The sequence below is a fragment of the Engraulis encrasicolus genome, chromosome 2 (assembly GCF_034702125.1).
Source record: "Engraulis encrasicolus isolate BLACKSEA-1 chromosome 2, IST_EnEncr_1.0, whole genome shotgun sequence".
NCBI lineage: Eukaryota > Metazoa > Chordata > Actinopteri > Clupeiformes > Engraulidae > Engraulis > Engraulis encrasicolus.
Genome location: NC_085858.1, coordinates 24,248,787 through 24,267,442, shown reverse-complemented (window position 1 = coordinate 24,267,442; position 18,656 = coordinate 24,248,787). Strand labels below are relative to the sequence as shown.

General features: G+C 41.5%; 1 protein-coding gene across 2 annotated transcripts in view; it reads left to right on the top strand.

Moving 5' to 3' along the window:
• Nucleotides 1-18,656, top strand: part of LOC134435418 (CMP-N-acetylneuraminate-beta-galactosamide-alpha-2,3-sialyltransferase 2-like) — a 51,964-nt gene that overhangs the window by 10,624 nt on the left and 22,684 nt on the right. Inside the window, exon 2 of one of the 2 annotated variants that reach the window (XM_063184360.1) lies at nt 11,811-12,080. The exons of the other annotated variant lie outside the window; for it this stretch is intronic. Coding sequence (XP_063040430.1) covers nt 11,859-12,080 — 222 coding nt within the window. The 5' untranslated portion in view covers nt 11,811-11,858. The remainder of the gene's footprint in view (nt 1-11,810; nt 12,081-18,656) is intronic. 2 annotated transcript variants of the gene reach the window in all.

Here is an 18,656-nt window from a genome sequence, read left to right as displayed (position 1 = left end):
GCTTAATCACTCCAGTTATGATCATTCACCTCTATCTTCGTGCAGAAAGGGAAGCCCATTGGTTGCTTCACATGTATGCACTGAAGAGAATGATGCCATACTTCTTTGCTGTCAACCACTGGAATTATGCTAGATACATATCTTGGCATGTTCTGGAAATGTCATCATCTCTTCCAGAAGCAGTGATGTCTGCCTTTCTCAATGGTGAGCATGTCTGCCGCCATCAGGGTGGAATTTGGAACTCTGTCTTCCTTGATCAGTTTGGTGAGCAAACATATATTCGATATGTCAAAACTAAAGAGAGCTTAGTTGGGAAGTCTGTCTTCTGAACAAGTGTCTGAGTGGATATTGTCTCATCATCTGTGCAACACTCTTTCAATTCTTATGGACACTGTGTATGAGGAGTCAGTGGCAGATTCTTATACCAAAACTAGCCACAAACAGGAATCAAAAAGTAGAAGACGGCTAGACTCAGAAGACAGGAATAAGATCGGCAATGAATTAAAACAACATACCAACCCATTGATAGTCACTGCTGATGAGGGGCTATGTAACACAACAGTTAAGTCATTTGCCAGTATCTTCCTTCATCCATTTCAGAGTCAACATGACACATACATCATATTTGACCAGTATATGGAACACTCTGTTAAGTCCCATGAACGCCAGAGACGAACAAAGGGTGCAAAACCTATACAATATCGGATCAACCCCAATACAGTCCTGCCAGACAGAGATGTCATTATGAAAAATGAAAAAAAACAAAGCAGCTCTCATAGAGTACTTGTGCAGCATTGAAACTGATGCAAATTTGAAGTTAATTTGAGACAACACTGCCTACACCATGAAGAGGCTGATGTCAAAATTATCAGGTACCTTTTGGAGTTGTTGCCAGAAAAGGAACACATTCAGATTTTGGGTGATGACACAGATATCTTTGTGCTCCTTTTGTTTTTCATTTAGCATTACAAACCTCAAACACAAATTTCTATGCGGAAATATAACAACAAAGTGATTGACATCAATGCCACAGTGTCAAGGTTAGGGGACAAATGTTATGACCTGCTGGCTGTTCATGCATTGTCGGGCTGTGATACTGTGTCATTCCCGTTTGGCAAAGGAAAAACATCAGCGATCAATGCAATGCTCAAGTGTGAGCTAAATTTGAAGTCATTCACAGACTCAGAAATTGAAGAACAGGAATGGATGAAGGCAGGCATGGATTTCCTATCTTATCTCTACTCTGGAAAGATAGTTGGAAATTTAAGTGATTTGAGGTGCATGCTGTTCAGCAAAAAGAGAGATCCTCCAAAGATAAAAAGTCTTCCACCAACAACACAGAGTGCAGCTGAGCACATCAAACATGCACGTCTCCAAGTTCTCCTTTGGAGAGCTGCTGACAAAACAGCCCCTCCTGCTTACCTGTTCAATATATCCCTGTTTGGATGGCAAATCTTGGATAACATCCCTGTGCCTGTGTATGGCAATTCAGATATCGCCCCAAAATCAGTCCTACAGCTTGTTGCGTGTAGGTGCAAGTCAGAGCCTAAATGTTCCAGGAATTCTTGTAGTTGTTTATCAGGGGGGCTTCCCTGCACTACATACTGCAATTGCAAAGGTAGTGAGGGGTGTGCAAATAATAAATCAAAATATCAAAGCACACCCTCAGTGGAAACAGATGAAGATGAACATTCTGATGAGGACACTGATGAACAATGAATTATATGTCACATATTGTATAATTGTTACATGTTAAAATGTTAGGGCCATGTGTACATATTGTTGTCTCTAATCAGAGTTGTCTTCCTTGTTATTTTTAACTTTTGTTCAGATGATTGAGTTCTTTGTTCCTTGTTCTAATATGTTAGAGACTGTTCTCTATGGAGACCTACAGCAGTGACCCGAGTACACCAAAATGGCCTTTTTTCATTGGTGACAAAAGAGGACTATATGGAATCCTTTATATGTTACCACATTTGATTTCTGCTCATCATTTATGTATTTTTTTGCTTATTTCCCATAGTGAAGATGTGGGCGTGGCTTATTATGTCTTTTTAAAAAAATGCTCAAGGGTGCCTGAGCGGCACCCGTCAGATTCTGCATCTGCAGCCCCTAAACTATCAATATATGCAAAAAAATTGCATCCAGACCTTACTTTACACCTTTCTCAAGGTTCTACTAGACTATTAGGCTGGTTTAAAGAAAAGATATGGACATGCCCTCAGACGGCCATTCTAAAGCCGGTTGAGACAACAGCCAAATTAGCCAAATAACGGAATCAGCAGCAAAGATCAAATATTGGTGAGGACCACTCTGTTGCATTTCAGACAACTCTTAATAGCGAAATTCCCCTTTAAAGGTGCACTGTGTAATATTTTTAGTAGTTTATTTCCAGAATGCCTGCTGCCCGTTCACAAATGTTACCTTTTTCATGAATACTTTCCACCACCATCAAATTCTAAAGCCGAATCCCATTTCTAATTTCTCGCTGGAAAAAATTTGTTCATGGAAAAAAATGACCGTTACGCATTGGGACAATGTTAAACTTTTTGTGCATCTAGAAATTGTCAACTATAAACAGTGTCGTACAACTTATCGAGCACAGCTTATCTAGTACCTACATAGGCTACTGATTGCCCGTGCAATAATTATTGTTATGTAAAGTTTAATGGTTTATTCCACTTGACGTTATAATTCTGTAGGATTTTCTAGTGATACATTGGTGTCCTCAAGACATTTGGCAGCCTGGGCGACCAACTTGTCAGCCATTACTTATCACCTGTGTGCTGTAAAATTATCCTACATGTAATTTTTTAGAGTTTGAAAGTCCCGCCCCTTAGTTCCGCATTTCACGGGACCTAAGCTGGCCATCTAACAACATGGTAGCGAGTAAATATCTTCCGATCTCAGTGATTATATGCGCTGGGCTACAAATATGCTGTTTAAGAGGCTAGATAAATAATATTCATACAGAAGTGTCAATGTTTTGTTCCGAGGCCGTCTGCATGAAAAATGTTAATAAACACAGCTTTCTAAAAGGTTTAGGGGTTCGTACGAAAAATTAAACAAAAACTTCAGAAACAACATATGTGGAGCTTGTGGCACAACTCGGAGGGGATCGAAATATCATTTTAATACCGCCATTGGATTACATGCTACGATTTTCGGCTAAAAGCGCCGTTGAGGTCCCATGAAATCGGAGGAAGTGACGTCACTTTCAAGCTCTATCCCACAAAGCCCCACTGCGCATGCGCAGAGCATGAAACGTCATTTAGCGGAATTTTATCCTACATCAGCTGTGTGCAGTGCTAGTGGATAAACGGAGTAGGCCTACTTTGATTAAAAACAAAACACAAGTTTTGAATGAGGAATGAGGCTGCAATGGTATTTATCTGTTACCTTCCAACATTTTGGTTAAATAATGCGCAAATACGAGGTGAAGTAAGTCAGTAGCATCTTCTGCAAGCATCAGAACAAGCTATCTGATTTGAATCGTCAGGACGTCCTACGTGGCTATAAGCACATTCTGATGTTTTTGTTTGGGTTGTGATCCTATTGATAGAGTTGTTTGACTTTGAGGAAGCATGTAAGAAGAATGATATTTTTGGAAAAATCTTGGAAAAAAAGTTGGCTTTGGCGATGTAGGACAGTTTGACAGACATGTCTGACAGAACGTCCTACGAAGGAAAAGATTACAGTGTAGGAAGATCTGGCAGAACATCGGACCTGGCAATGGCTACGGTTACATGATGTTTTTAAGTCCGATTTAATAAATGAGATTTAAATAGATCGGATTAAGAGTTATTTTGCAACGTGCATACATGGCACTTTCACTTAAATGAGATTAAACGTCTGGGGAAAATAAAGCATTGCGATTGGACTGAGGACGCACGTGCTGAGTGAGCCAAATAAGGCGTGGGGGCGTGGTCGCCAAACCCCAGTGGAACTCTGTTTACTACCGGGACAGTAGCTAATCTTCAGCCCGAAAATGAATTCCCTCAGTGGACTCAAGGCTGGAGAAATCCCCTTTGGATCTGGTTCTTTCAAATGCTAGTTAGCACCCACCTAGCTTAGAAAAACGAACTGGTGAAAGGGTGATGTGGAGTAACTTTGTTGTGCTTCATTGCTTCGTGGGGCACTTTTACATCAATATATGGAAGCCACAACATTTATAGTCGCTTAGGGACTTTAAATTAAGCAAAACTTTAAGCAAAACTTGCTGAAAAGCAACAGGAAGTGCCGTCATTTTTTCCTCACTAGCATAGAGCACGGGCTCTTGGCGCCATCGTGTGGTCAACGAGCATGCGTGGAACGACTGTATTTATTGTAATTCTGAATAAAAGGTTACATGACAGAGGAATGTGTTTAATCAGATTTAAAAGAGGAATAAACCACCCACTTTAATCAGACTTAAGTTTAAATCGGAATAAACTTAAAGGACCAGTTTGGTCAATTTCAATGTGCTGTTGTATTGCTCACTCTACCCTGGACTTGTCAGTACCCGGTGATGCCACATTTTTCGGCTAAGCCCTTTCCGAGATATGAGTTATTGTAATGGGGGCAGCGTTTGTTTACATTTTTTTTTTATTAACATAGGTCTACTCCAAATATTTTCCCATGAGATGCCGCTGTTTGCTAGTTGTCTGCTGATGTTGTATAACCTTTCAGATGTTTTTGGGAATAAATAAAAATGTTTTTATGAAATGTAAACAAAGTGCTGCCCCCATTACAATGACCAAGACTTAGGAAAAGGCTGGAGAAGAAGGAAAAAAAAACCTCAGGTACTGACAAGTCCAGGGTAGTGTGAGCATTACAACTGCATGTTGAAATTGACCAAACTGGTCCTTTAAATCCTGTTCGGTAACTGTTTACATTATGTTTTTAGAGTGGAATTAAGTTTTAATCAGATTTAAAGTGAGTTAAATTGGACTTAAGTGTCTCATGTAGACGTATAGATTGACACATTTGTTGCATGACACGACACCTACCTAGCAGTGTGTCAACATCTTAGCATAGGCCTACAACAAAAGGAATTGAAGCAGAATTGGATTTGCAATATCCGTAGCGGACATCTCACCTTGAGGTTTAGCCGGCATTTGGGTCTCCCAAGACATGTTGCAAGACCCATTTATCAGTGTTTTAAGAAATATTTAGATTTGGTCTGAAAGGCTATCTTACGGCTCGTACCCAAAGAGTAATTCCGCTCCGCTCTCATTGACTTTGAATGGGGGCGATATCGCGCTTGACAGCGCGGACGTGAAGCGATATCGCAGCGGGACGCGGTTTGATATAGACGAGATCTCTATATCATGCAAATTTGATGGTCCAATAACCAATCAGATGGGCGTATGGGTAGCAAGGGCGGGAGTTACAAAAAAAAATGAAAAACATGGCAGCGATTTCTGTGATTTCCAACATCACGTTTTTGCTTAATATAAAGACCCTAAATGCTTATTAATGGCATGACTACCCCGGATTGATGTAAAAATACACAACTTATGTAACATAAATAGGTTACCCCACATTGTCATTTGAGCACTCAATGTTTTGAGCTATCCGGGTAAGCTAACGTTAGCATTTTACCAGAACCAGGCAGCTACAAGTATATATTAGACTACTTCTGTACTTCTATAATGATGTAATGGGTCTTAAATGTTATCTAGGACCAAAACACAATCACATTTAAGCAATGTACACACTGTTGTAATATTGGGTGAGTAACCGCAGAGATACACCAGCGGCGATCTGAGCGAGTCGAGCGACGGAAGTAATTGACTTTGTATTGAGTCGAGAGACAAAAGCGATTCTGGAGACCAGAGCGATTTGCGCGACGAGCGCGACAATTTGAAGTTGAAATCTTTTCAACTTTTTATGACGCGGTTCGGCGACAAGCCGCGACAGCCAATGACTGTATAGAGGTCAGTGACCACAGCCAATGGGAATGCTTGAATGCTTTGCCTTCTGCCTGTACGGACATACTCTAGTCTCCTCAGTCTCTCGTATCGCTTGCTGCTACACTCTGTCGCTTGAGTCGCGTCGCCGCTGGTGTATCTCTGCGGTAATGTGTGCAAAGGACCTTTCGCCGTTTGTTATCTCGCTCGGTCTACTAGGCCGGAAGGTGACCCTCGAAAAGTGCTTCAGAAACCTAACTTCGCTCCACAGCCTCCGAACAAACAGATATTCAGTTCATAAAAAAGAAAGACTTATATAGAGGATTTAAAACCTCAGTTCGGATTTGTCCGCACTGCAAGGCTATTCAAATTCGCAACGTGTAATGACGAACTACTGTCTCCGAGGCGTATGTAGATATTCGGCCGGCGTAATAATACTTTTCGCCTCGAGAGGTGCCACGGTTGAGGCGTCATCAGAAGGAACGAATCAGCTAACTGCTATGTCAGCTGAGATGATGAGTAAACGGAAGTAGCATGGCTACCAAAGGAGCTGGTCGATCATCTAGTAGTACCGAGGAAGACGAAATCTCGACCGAAAATGTACAAAAAAAGACATCTTCGAAACGCAAGTTGTGTTACATGCATATATCTTCGGTCAAGCATGAAGAAACACAGAATTTCACCAACATACGGTGGAATACATATCGACATTTTCGGCAGTGGCTAGAATTGAAGGGTGAGTGCAGAGACGTAGCAGAACATTTTAAGCAATGTATTGGAGTTTGACGAAATTCCCGAGGATGCGGCTTTCCATCCCACATGCTACCGGAGGTTTATTGACAAGCGGGAAATTTAACGAGTCACACGGCGTGTCTTGCGAGAGGCAGAGAGGGGAGATGGCCAACAAGACCCCCAAACTAGCCAGGCTACCTCCGCTTCATCGGCTGTGACCACCACTCCGACCAGGAAACTGCGATCCAGATCAAGCTTGGCCATCACGAGCTCTGGCCCCGTTCTTCCTGCTGTCTGCATGATTTGCAAGAAAGACAGCAAATTTATCGTCGCGAGTGGCAGACGTCAAAAAGAACGAAAACACAGACTTTAACCGCAGGTAAGACTACTCTCACCCCCACCACACAGTCTATGCGAATGCATCCCATCCCCCAAACCACACACACACACACACACACACACACACACACACACACACACACACACACACACAGATGTTAGTAGAAGTTGACTGACTATCTAGCCCACACTGCTGCACAATCATTGTTTTTTTGTCTAATTCTAATATGAATGCACACAATTGGCATAATGTGTTATGTATGTGTGTGGGTGTGAAATTACATTCCAATAGCCTGCAAAACATCCCCATGCCTATAGTACCCCCAGTGTTTTAGGTTTTAGATGTTTAACTGAATCACACTTTGTCTTAAATAGGATAGGGTGTATGTTTATATGGATGTCAAATCATGCCTGATGTTGATATGACACTGAATATCTGTTCAGAAATGTGGCTCCTCAGCCTGATGGCCTGTCTGGTTAAGACACTGCTTCTGCCATCCCATCCCCCGTGCCATTCCCCCACCCCCACTACCCCCCTCTCTCACTTGTACACTTGGGATTTTTCCGCTTCTGTCCCTGGGCAGCCTCAGTGACTAGGCTCAAGAGGTGTGTCCTGGCTGTGCTGTACATCTGTGTGCTTAACCCCTTAGCGCAGCACCTATGTTATAACCTTACTGTCACCAAAATTGTAATATGTATGTCTTAATCTGTTACTCTGCACTGTCATAGCAATGTTGTTATGATGTAGTTTTCAGCAAATAGTGAATAGGCCCGCTGGCAACCCCATCTGCAGTAAGAGGCTACGGAATGCTTTTTTTGGGGGTGCAACACCCATCGCCATTTTTTTTTAACAATACCACTCCACCAGGAAAAATGTCTAATTGTTTGCCTGTCTATTTATTCATTCTTTTTTCTTTTCTTTTGTACAAGGCAAGTTGCAGGAAGCAGCTGAAGTAAAGGAAGACCAGAGCATCCTCATTCACATCAAGGACAGAGACTGTGTGGCTCTGGAGGTGCAGTACCACAGAAGTTGCTACAGAGAGTACACAAGGTTTTTGAGTGAGCCTGTCAGAGCAGAGAAAGAACAGTAAGTCAATCTTAATTTTATATAGAAACACAGTACAATGTGTGTCCTATGATTGAGACAGTTTGTTCTCACAACATGGATCTCACAACGAAAGCTCTCACAACACACATCTTCTTCTATATTTTTGTAAGGATTGGGCCAACATTTGATCTGAGCTACAAGTTATTCTGCGAGAGGGTAATCCGCCAAAGGCTGCTGATCAACCAAGAGGTGCTGAGGATGAGCCAACTGAGGAAGGCCTTTATTGCCCTTGTGCAGTCAAGTGAAGGTGTTGATGCTTCAACCTACAGGTAATTGCAAGTCAGTGTATTACGAATTTGTCAAATCCAAGGGAAAGTTCACACATGTGTCTTAAAGGACCACTTCAGTCAATTTCAATATGCTGTTGTATTGCTCATACCCTTGACTTGTCAGTACCCGGTGATGGCACATTTTTCGGCTCAGCCCTTTCCGAGATATGAGCTATTCTAATGGGGGCAGCGTTTGTTTACATTTACATTGTTTACAACATAGGCCTACTCCAAATATTTAAAGGGTGTCACTGTTTGCTAGTTGTCGGCTGATGTTGTATAACCTTTTGGATGTTTTTGGGAATAAATAAAAATGTTTTTTGAAATGTAAACAAAGCGCTGCCCTCATCACAATGACCAGAATCTCGGAAAAGGCTGAAGAAGAAGAAAAATAAATCTCTAGTACTGACACGTCCAGGGTAGTGTGAGCATTACAACTGCATGTTGAAATTGACTGAACTTATTCTCTAACACTCTGCTTGTCATCTGCACATACTGTACTTGTAATATTTTGAAATAAGGAGGATGGCAGTATTCTTGATAGTGTGATGTTCGTTACAGGAATACTTGGTATTATATCTGTTGCATAGCAAGTAAACTCCACCAATATTATTTATTCACTCCGAGTTAATTTGTGAGGGTGGCTATTGCATATCAGCGACAACATGAAGCTCCACTATGCTTGTACTGATATGCCTTTTTTGTTGTTGATTTGTGTTACAGACAGGATATATTGAAGAAGAGGCTCAGTCGTGATTTTACTCAGCTAGTGTTCCACACCCCCGCCAAACGCAACACATCTGAACTGTTTTTTGCTGAGAACTTGTCGACGAATGCAGTCTTGGACTTGTTACCATCAGGTGCGGAGACGACTCAGTCCAGCGAAATGAGCCAGACAGACAGCGACACGGAAAGGAGGAAGTCAAAGCAACCAACCACAGCAGAGGAGACACGGACACTTTACACAGCAGCTTTGCTTTTGAAGAGGCTGCTTAGTCACAGTCCTGGCATGTCATGCCCATGGCCCCCAACTGCAGTAAACTTCAATCTCACTGAAGTAATTTGCTGTGGCATGCGCAAAAGATGTGTACCTGGATGCTTTCACAGATCTGGGGAGTGACTTTAACCTGGCTCAATCTACATTTGCCCTACTATGCAAATATGTCTGTCATCTCTATGATCAGTCCACCACAGAAAACATCAACGAGGCAAGGTACAAAGCTTTCTGCATGGCATCTTCAGCCTTGCCAGAACTGTCCATCCCCCCGACAAGCGATGCCCTCCACCAGCACTGCAAAAGGGAAAATTATCAGGCTAAGATAATGAGGTCATGTGTGAAGCAAAAGATTGGCGCTCCATCTCCCACTGAGCATGGCTGGCATCTGGAAGATGGACAACTTCACGTGACATGGATGACAAGAAATCCAGCCCCTGACTCTGTTTTACATGTCATACACTGTGGTTGCAGAGGGAGTGCCTGTGAGACAAACAGATGCTCCTGTTTCTCTGCAGGACTCTGTTGTACAGACCTGTGCAGGTGTTCCAACTGCTCAAACTCAAAGGAAAAGGAGGATGAAGAAGATGAAACCTGCCCTGACACTGACAGTGAGGAGTAGTGTGTGTGTGTGTGTGTGTCCGCCATTCTATTCCATTTGTATCATTATTATTCCTATGTATATAAGTTAATACCAGTTCATGAAAATGCCGGTTCATGTGTATGCCACTTGTTTTGATTTTTTTATTTGTTGTATAGTTATTAGTGAATAAATGAATACATGAATACCTGAATGGTCCTTATCATTGATCATTAGATTATTTCCATTTATTAATGTGAATATGAAAAGGTAACCTTATCATCCACTTGCATAATAGTTGTTGGTGCTATAAACAAAGCACTGTTACAATCACTTAGAGGGTTATCAATAGCCTGGGTTATCTATAGCCTACTTATTGTAATTGTTTCCATTAATTGCTCAAACCCACAGTATGAAATGTCAATTGCAAAATTGTGCCTTGTGCTGTAAATAAAGCACTGTTTATAATTTATTTAGAACTTATTCCAATCCAGAGATATATGCATGAGTATTATTTTTGATAATTGTTATTATATGTGAACATGAAAAGGTAACCTTATCATCCACTTGCACAATAGTTGTTGGTGCTATAAACAAAGCACTGTTTGGAGTTACAATCACTTAGAGGGTTATCAATAGCCTGGGTTATCTACAGCCTACTTATTGCAATTGTTTCCATTAATTGCTCAAATCCACAGTATGAAATGTCAATTGCATAATTGTGCTTTGTTCAGTAAATAAAGCACTATTTATTATTTATTTAGAATTTTTCCCAATCCAGAAATGTAGGCACGAGTATTATTTTTGATAATTGTTATTATATACCCTCTTCAAAAGGGTATTTTGGGAGATTCTTATAGGTAGGTCAGACTTAACAACAACAGACGGCTTGTCATTATTTTCAGTTTTTCAGACGGCTTGCCACTTTTTCCCCGTAAATCGGCTACGTGATTGGTTTAAAACGGTCACATGGTGTCCAGTGACGTAAAAATCGTCATTCCCTACAGAGGATAAGATTTCTTACTAAAATGTCACCGTTTTAATTACGTGCACGATTACATGAAGCGGACATTTCACGGTAAGTTGAACATAGCTTTGGTCGTTTCATAATCTAATGGACCTGCTGTTCGGAAGCTGTGGAGCGAGGTTGAACGAAAAGGGCTGTCACCCTACGGCCTATACCCGGTGTCAGCTGCGAGACACATGCCGCGCCGCGAGGCTCGAAAGTCGGGTGAGCAGCGTAGTTAGCCCCGGGGAGAATCTACTGGGAGTATCCGTGACCACACCCCCAGCGCGATATTGCGCGTCGCGGATCCCGCCTGCCAATTTCCCCAGTCGGTACTAGGCGTTAGGTCCGCCCATAGTAACTGTAGCCAATTCTAAAGAGATATACCAGTAGGAAAAAAAAAAAAATCAATTTTCAGCACTTCCATCAGTTCAATGGGGTGTGTATACACTGACGTGCTAGTTCAGTAGAGTAGAGTAGAGTAGAGTACTTTTATCAATCCCGCGAGAAATTAAGGTGTCAGAGAGCTTACAGCTCGTTCAGTTAGCAGGTGAGTGGTCCAGTTGTAGCAACGAAGGGCAATGTAAGACTTGCTAGGTTTACATGAGACATTTAATTCGGAATTAACTGACTTAAATTCTGAATACTGCTTAATTCCGCTTTGAAAACGTCATGTAAACACCTCTTAATTCTGAATCAAAGGAAAGATCAAAGTAAACTCGACGGAACTATTTCATTCTGAATTATTAATTTGGAATTAAAAACACCATGTAAACGTAGTGAATGTTGCTTTATGATATTGTGTCTTGCAAGCATTGTAACATTTTAACTTGCAATTACAGTTGAGAGAAATATGCTACATTGTAATAATTAATGTTAATATTATTACAGGTTTGAAGGTGTGTGCCTCCTCTTCATTGGCAGGTGAAGCAGGGGAAGATGTCTCGGATCATGTCCAGAAAAGGACAGCTGTTAATTCTGCTGAGCTTTTCGATTGGATGTCTGTATCTGCAAAGCAACCTTCAACAAATACCGCAGTGCATTTGTGGGGGCTGCCACAAAAATGATCCCTGGTTCTCTACCCGTTTTAATACATCATATCACCCTCTGATGACAAGTAACACCAGTGTTGTGAGTGCAGAGACTTTTCAGTGGTGGAAGGTGAGGCCTTAATTCCGCCAACATTTTATGGCAGTATTTTGGTGACTATTCTATGTGCTCGAATACATGTTGGCATATAGTAGCAGCCTAAGGACCTCCGCACATACTGTAGGCTCCGAAAAAGTGTTGCGCCAAAGTTTGATTCCATTGTTTGCAATACAAGCCCGCACACCGGCGCCAATGTCCACAGACATTCGCGGATGTCGGCTAGCGATTAGAGATGAAATCTATTTTGTCGGAGCCGCCCATTGACTATCCATGCTATGTTCCTGTGAAATTGGGTTTGGGGGACAGAATTGTGTCGGAAACAAAAGTGCTCCGCAGTGGTGTCGGAGCCGATGTGCGGAGGCCCTAAGGCTGCATGTAGACCAGATAGGCTATGACCTGCACAAGCAAGGTAGCTGAGGTCGCTGAAGAGGTTTCACCATGAATTTGCTTTACCAGTTCTATTGACATGTTTGATTTAGCTAATCACAAAACAGCTCTAGCTTGACAGCCTGGGAGACAAGAACCATTGCAATTGGATTTCGCCGAGCCACATCATAGCTCATTATCATAATATTAGGTTCAGTTTAATCGCTTTAATCAGTTTGGTCGCTTCGCTCCTGGCGAATTTTCTTTGGTTGCTTTAGTCAGAGAAATAATGCTTGTAGGTTGGATTTGTGTTTAGGCAATAAGGTTAGGTTGCGCTGTGGCTGTGGCCCAGTGTTACTCCCAGACAACTTGCTTCAGGGTCCGTTTGGAACGGGAAAGGCAGCAGTCCTTCCAGTGAGCTAATTGGACAGGGAGTCACCAAGTGTGATTCGAAACGAAAAATTGCTTTATTTCCTCCCTTGGCAGTTCACTGCAATTGTGGGCGTAACGGGAATATTTGAGGGCAGCATCAGATGTTGACTTGGTGCTGCCTTGTACCCAAAATGCTGTGCGCCACTTCCCTCTCAACAGGGTACCTGAAAACAAACATGACTATCACCCAAGCTACTACCTTATAATCAGTGTTGCCAGATTTTCTACGACAAATAAGCGACTGACGTCCTGAAAACAAGCCCAAAAGAAGCGACTGACGGGCGTAGTGAAAACAAGCCCAAAATAAGCAACCGAAGGGGTGGGTCGTCAGTCGCGTGCCTAGTCAGGGAAGACCTTGCTTTTTGCGGGGGTCTGCGTGGCAGCTAAAATCCCCTCAAGTGACCACAGAAAGTGGGAGTTAACAATGCTGTAGTAGGGTCACTTGTAAGGATGAGTGAGAAAAAACGAGTTGCCATTGAGAAACACATTCAAATGACCGGCAGAGCAGGAGAAAACCACAAGCCCAACCCTGAAAAGAGCAAGCCCAAAAAAACCGCAACCTGCGACTTTACAAAATTCAAAGCGACTGCTCAAAAAAAGAAGCCCAAGGTCGCTTATAATAAGCGGACTTGGCAACACTGCTTATAATGCTCTTTATTCTGACACTTATGTACGTAGATATTGAGAATTGAAGCGATAAATCAACATTGTAGTATCTAAATATGTCGTCCCTTGATCTATTTATAGCCTATTTTAGGTTTCCGCCATCTGGCGGTCATTCACCGCTCAAATAGCATGCGTAGGCTAAGCGCTAACATGAGATAGCCGTAACATCAAATGTGCAGGGCAACGCACTCGTTAGTAGTGGTGTCAACAATAATCGATTCGGCAATGCATCGCAATGCGGGGCAGGACAATTCAATAATCGATTCGGCAAATGCCATAATCGATGCAGCATATTTTTTCAAGTTTCAATTACTTCCGTGGGCATTTCCGGAGCAAATGAACTTTAAAGGGACACTGTGCAGGAAATGGTCAAAAAGGGTACTGCAACTATGCTGCTCATTGAAACTGGGCTGCCAATTGCCACATTTGATCTTTACATGAAAGTTTTAAAAGTAATAAACAAATATTCTAGTATGGTTCAAGTAGAGTCATTTTTGCTGCATTTTGAAGCTAAAAATGGCTATTTTTGGAAATTCAAAATGGCGGACCATGGAGAAGATCCCCCTTTTCATGTATGAAAAGTGCAATTTTCCCAGTCATAATGAATACTTAAAATTTGATGGTGGTGGTAAGTATTCTTGAAAAAGGTAACTATAGTGAATGGGCAGCATGAATTCTGGAAATAAACAACTAAAAATCTCACACAGTGTCCCTTTAACCCTGTGAGACCTGAACCATGAAAGCAATGAGAGAAAATTCTAATTTTTTGGAATTTGCTTCAATATTGGTCCCTTATAAGAATTTTTTTTAAAAAAATCTAAATTTTGTTAAGGTCACTGAGATATTTAATGCATCATATATGATGCATCAGGCTTTAAAGAAATGAAAATTCCAATTTCATGACCATTGAAAAATGAGAAAAAAAATGTATTTAAAAAAGTTGTCAGACAATTTAATTTGAGGATTATCTTTAAATATTTAGTGAGATCCTGACAATTTTTTTAGCCTATCCTTGTTTTAGCAGGACCATATTTTACATTTCCCACAGCCTGATTGGGTAATTTTTTAAAATCTATGTAAAAACATAGCTGATCGAATGCTTAACAACCTATTTATGAGTGTAATATAGATCATTATTCATTTTTGATGTGTAATTTGAATATATGGGTCCATTACTACAATTGGACCATTTCTCCATTCACTTCAATGCATTTTTTACGAGATCATAATTTCAACATTTTGCATTACATTTTCAAAATTGCAAGTAAAACCTGTTTCTTAAGGCAATATCTTTGTCTTGAAGTAAAACAACTTTTGTATTTTGTTAAACGATCGTCGTGGTATGCTTTGTAAGTTTCCCTATGGCGAAATGCATTGATGGCTGACTTCCTGCCACAGCCGGATGGTGCTTATCTTATTTGTTTCATCAGTTTTAGCCCGATCTCTCTGCAACATGGTGTAAAAATATAAACTCTTCCTTGATTAATTGCACAAAGCAAGTGTTCAAATTAAAGGATGTAGAGTTATATTTCGGAAATTTGTACACAAACCTTTTGCAATTTGACGATATCTCAGCGTCGGTCAGGGAAACCGCTTCTACTCCATTTAGTAGGGGCTCTAAGCCGAGAAATCGTTACGCGCTGGATAGAAGCATATAATTCGGTACACATGTTCCTTGAGTGATTTGAAGACATCCTAGAAGGGGTGCCCCTGGGAAAAAAATGGTCTACCATGTCATATACAATATGTCATGTTGGTAATGCATTACATTGTTATTACATGGCATTATACTTAGCTGAAAATGTTAATATAGTCCTCAGCAGAGATGAATCAAGGGTAGTCTGCTTGACCAGATTGATAAAACTACAAAATGTACATAGTGTGAAAGTATGGGTGAGTCTGTGCTTACGTGCTTGACAGCATGTAACATTGTGAACGATTTGAGAAGATTCTTGGTCTGAATTAAAATGAGCATTGCCCACACTAAAACTATGGTGAGAATAGACTGCTCCTAATGCTCGATCTGAATGGGATAGTGTCAGTGCAAGATGACCTAGGGATCAAAGTTTTCCGTCGCTATGACGGATTTCCGTCAGCTGGATTTTCGCTTGGACGGATTTCCGGTCCGTGTATCATCCGATCATTCAACTATTACAATCAATCTGGCAAACGGAAAAACAAAAAAATGATGCAATATTTCGTCTTCCTGTTTTTTGTATGAGCCAAAAATTGGGGATTGATGTTTGTTTTCGTTTTTCAACCCAAAACAGAACAACTCATAAAAGGGGAAACCAAAACGAAATTTTAACAGTAAGTTTCGTTTATTGGTTTTCTTTATTCTTCACGCTATTAGCCTTCCCATGGTCTAATGGAGGCGTTGAATGAGGAAATGTTCAGCTTCAACGCCTCCACAAACGCCGCAAAGAAAAGTGCACTTTCTGTCAATATCTGCAGTAGGCATTGTTCCTGCTTGTTTGCGTGTAATAGTTAGAACTGCACCCTTTTCTACTACCACTACCACAGCAGAAGTCAACAAAAAAGAGGAATCAGACACGTAGGAACTATGACCTTGTATGTGACTATTCAATTCACTTAACTTTCTTAAAACAATGTTCTAAGTTCGGGTGGCAATTGCGTTATTTGGTAGTGAACTGAGAGCCATAAGGCGCGAGCACTGGAGACCTGCCGTGTGCTTAAACCGATTTTTATTCTTGAAGATTATCCTAACTTTGTAAACGTGCAATCTGTAACCTGTGAGAGAGAGAGAGAGAGAGAGAGAGAGAGAGAGAGAGAGAGAGATGAAGGAAAGCGCAGGTAGAAGAGCGCAAAGTTGACGTGAAGGCTTGTGCCATCACTCCCATCCAATCGCTGCATGAAATGCCTCACGAAAAACAATCTGAAGGATTTGTAATGAACCTTTTGAAAGCTTCAGTTAGGCTGGTTTGCAAACGTCGGTGGAAATTTGTATGCGTCGGAGGCATGACGCGCCGGCAACGCGAAGTTGAGTTTGAAACAATATTGTCCACATTTTAGTAGCAGCGATGTGCAGGTGAATAAGCTCAAAAAGAATTTCAGTAGCACAAGTAACATGACAAGGATCAATGGTACACATGCATGTTTGCAAATTAAATGTGGATATGTAGCCTATGTCCAAGACAAATTTCCTTCGGGACTATTAAAAGAATCTTGAATCTTGAATAAAACGTTTGGTGATGTGGCAGTTGCGACGAGCATGTAGGGGAAATAAGTTGATAGGCAGGCCCTACATCTCAGCGGCGTCACTATAGGCTCTGTGTGCGTCTTGATTGTCTTTACCTACTCAAAGGGGAGGCTCACAGTCAGTGAATTTGTAAACCCCTGATCTAGTGGAAGGAGCCATAGCGCATTGGATAGTCACAATTATTAATGAGGTGATAGGGGTAGACACATAGCCTACTACCGGTCACAGAACAGTGCGTAAAGGAGTTATCTACCACCCACAGGCACCGACATAAGGGGGCTACCAGTAGCCTAGGACAGAAAGATGTTCTGTGGAGCATCAGCAGGCTGACTATATGACTAGGGGAAATGCGTAAAGCAGCGCGTTTGGCGGCCACTAGTGCACTATCGTGTCTTACTTGGGCGAGCAATAGAAAAGCACCTCGGGAAATGGGACCAATAATCGTAAATTAGAGTTGTTATTTCGTTTTGGTTTTCTCGTTTATTACTTGTTCTGTTTTGAGTTGGGAAAAGGAACATCAACTCAACTCCCCATTTTTTGGCCATATAGAAAAACGGGAAAACAAAATATGGAGTCGTTATTTCGTTTTCCGTTTGCCGGATTGAATGGAATAGTTTAATGATCGGATGATACATGGACCATTTCCGTCCTTATAATTCATGTCAGTTAATTTACAATTTTTACTTTCCAACTGAACTCAAATCGAGAGCACTCCTGGCCATGAGAAGGGGACGAGAGGTGTGTTTGGTGCACGGATTTAGTTTTACACTCCAGCACCGGTTGTGTCATACAACAGATTCACTCAGTAGTTTTGAGCCATCCCCTGGTCTTCCGTGTTCCAAAAAAAAAGTAGGCCTACACCAGCGGTCAACAATTCGGTTGCGGCGCAGCGCGAGAGATTAAAAAATCAAATAGCCAACATTGTTGCTGATGGCAGAAAAGAAAATAAGTGTAATACTATGTCTTTAAAGTGCAATGACAATCATTAAACGGGTTGGACTGATATTCTTATATGGGCTAATAATGCGCATGGAATGCATAGCTGGAAGAAGGTAGGACACGTATGTTTCCATTATCATTGCACCTGCCGTGGCGATAGTTAGAAAAAAAAAGAATAGTTTACTTCGACTGCGCATGATGTCCTTTTCATGAAGGGTTTTTCTTTTAAGCATTGTTACTTTTACTAACATTATTCATAGCCCCAATGGGACGGCTATCATTGGCAGCTAGCTAGAATATACCATGCGTAATAACATGCGTTTCATCCTCAAAGTTTAGCGCGTTTGTCTGGCTACGTGTAGAACTAGCTGTAGTTGTCTTTCTGACAACGGATAATTTACAGTCTCACCTGTAATCATAGCATATTAACTTTGTTGTTGCCGATATATTTAAGAAATAAGTTGAAAATGGGTTTCATTTTACAGGGGTCACGGAGGCTATCCCTGGCAGAGCCAATATTTTATGCCACGTCTTGTTCTGGGAAGCAGTGTTCTCCTGGGTGGTCAATAATTGCTGTTTCGGTGTTTGTTTCACTTTCAAGGCTTGTTGTAGGCTACTCTGTGATGCTATTTTTGCTAACTGGAATAGTGTGCAGCAACAGTTGTGTGTGCTCGTTTTTGAGTGGCTCAACGTCTTCTCGGACTATACGCTTCGTTTGAGTTCAGTTATTTGCGCACTGCGCACTCAGGACTGATAGGTGGGTGATTTGTCTTGATTCGAGTGGAAAGTTGCGCGACAAGCTTGGGAAAGTGTGCTACTTTTGTTATATAGACGTATGTCTGACTGTGTCGTGTCTGCTTGCGTCGTGTCAGCTTGTAGGATAGAACAAGAGTGCGTGCGGGAATCGGGGACGTTTTTTAAATCAATGGTAAGCGTGTGCCTGGCACCGCACATCGAGAAGCAAA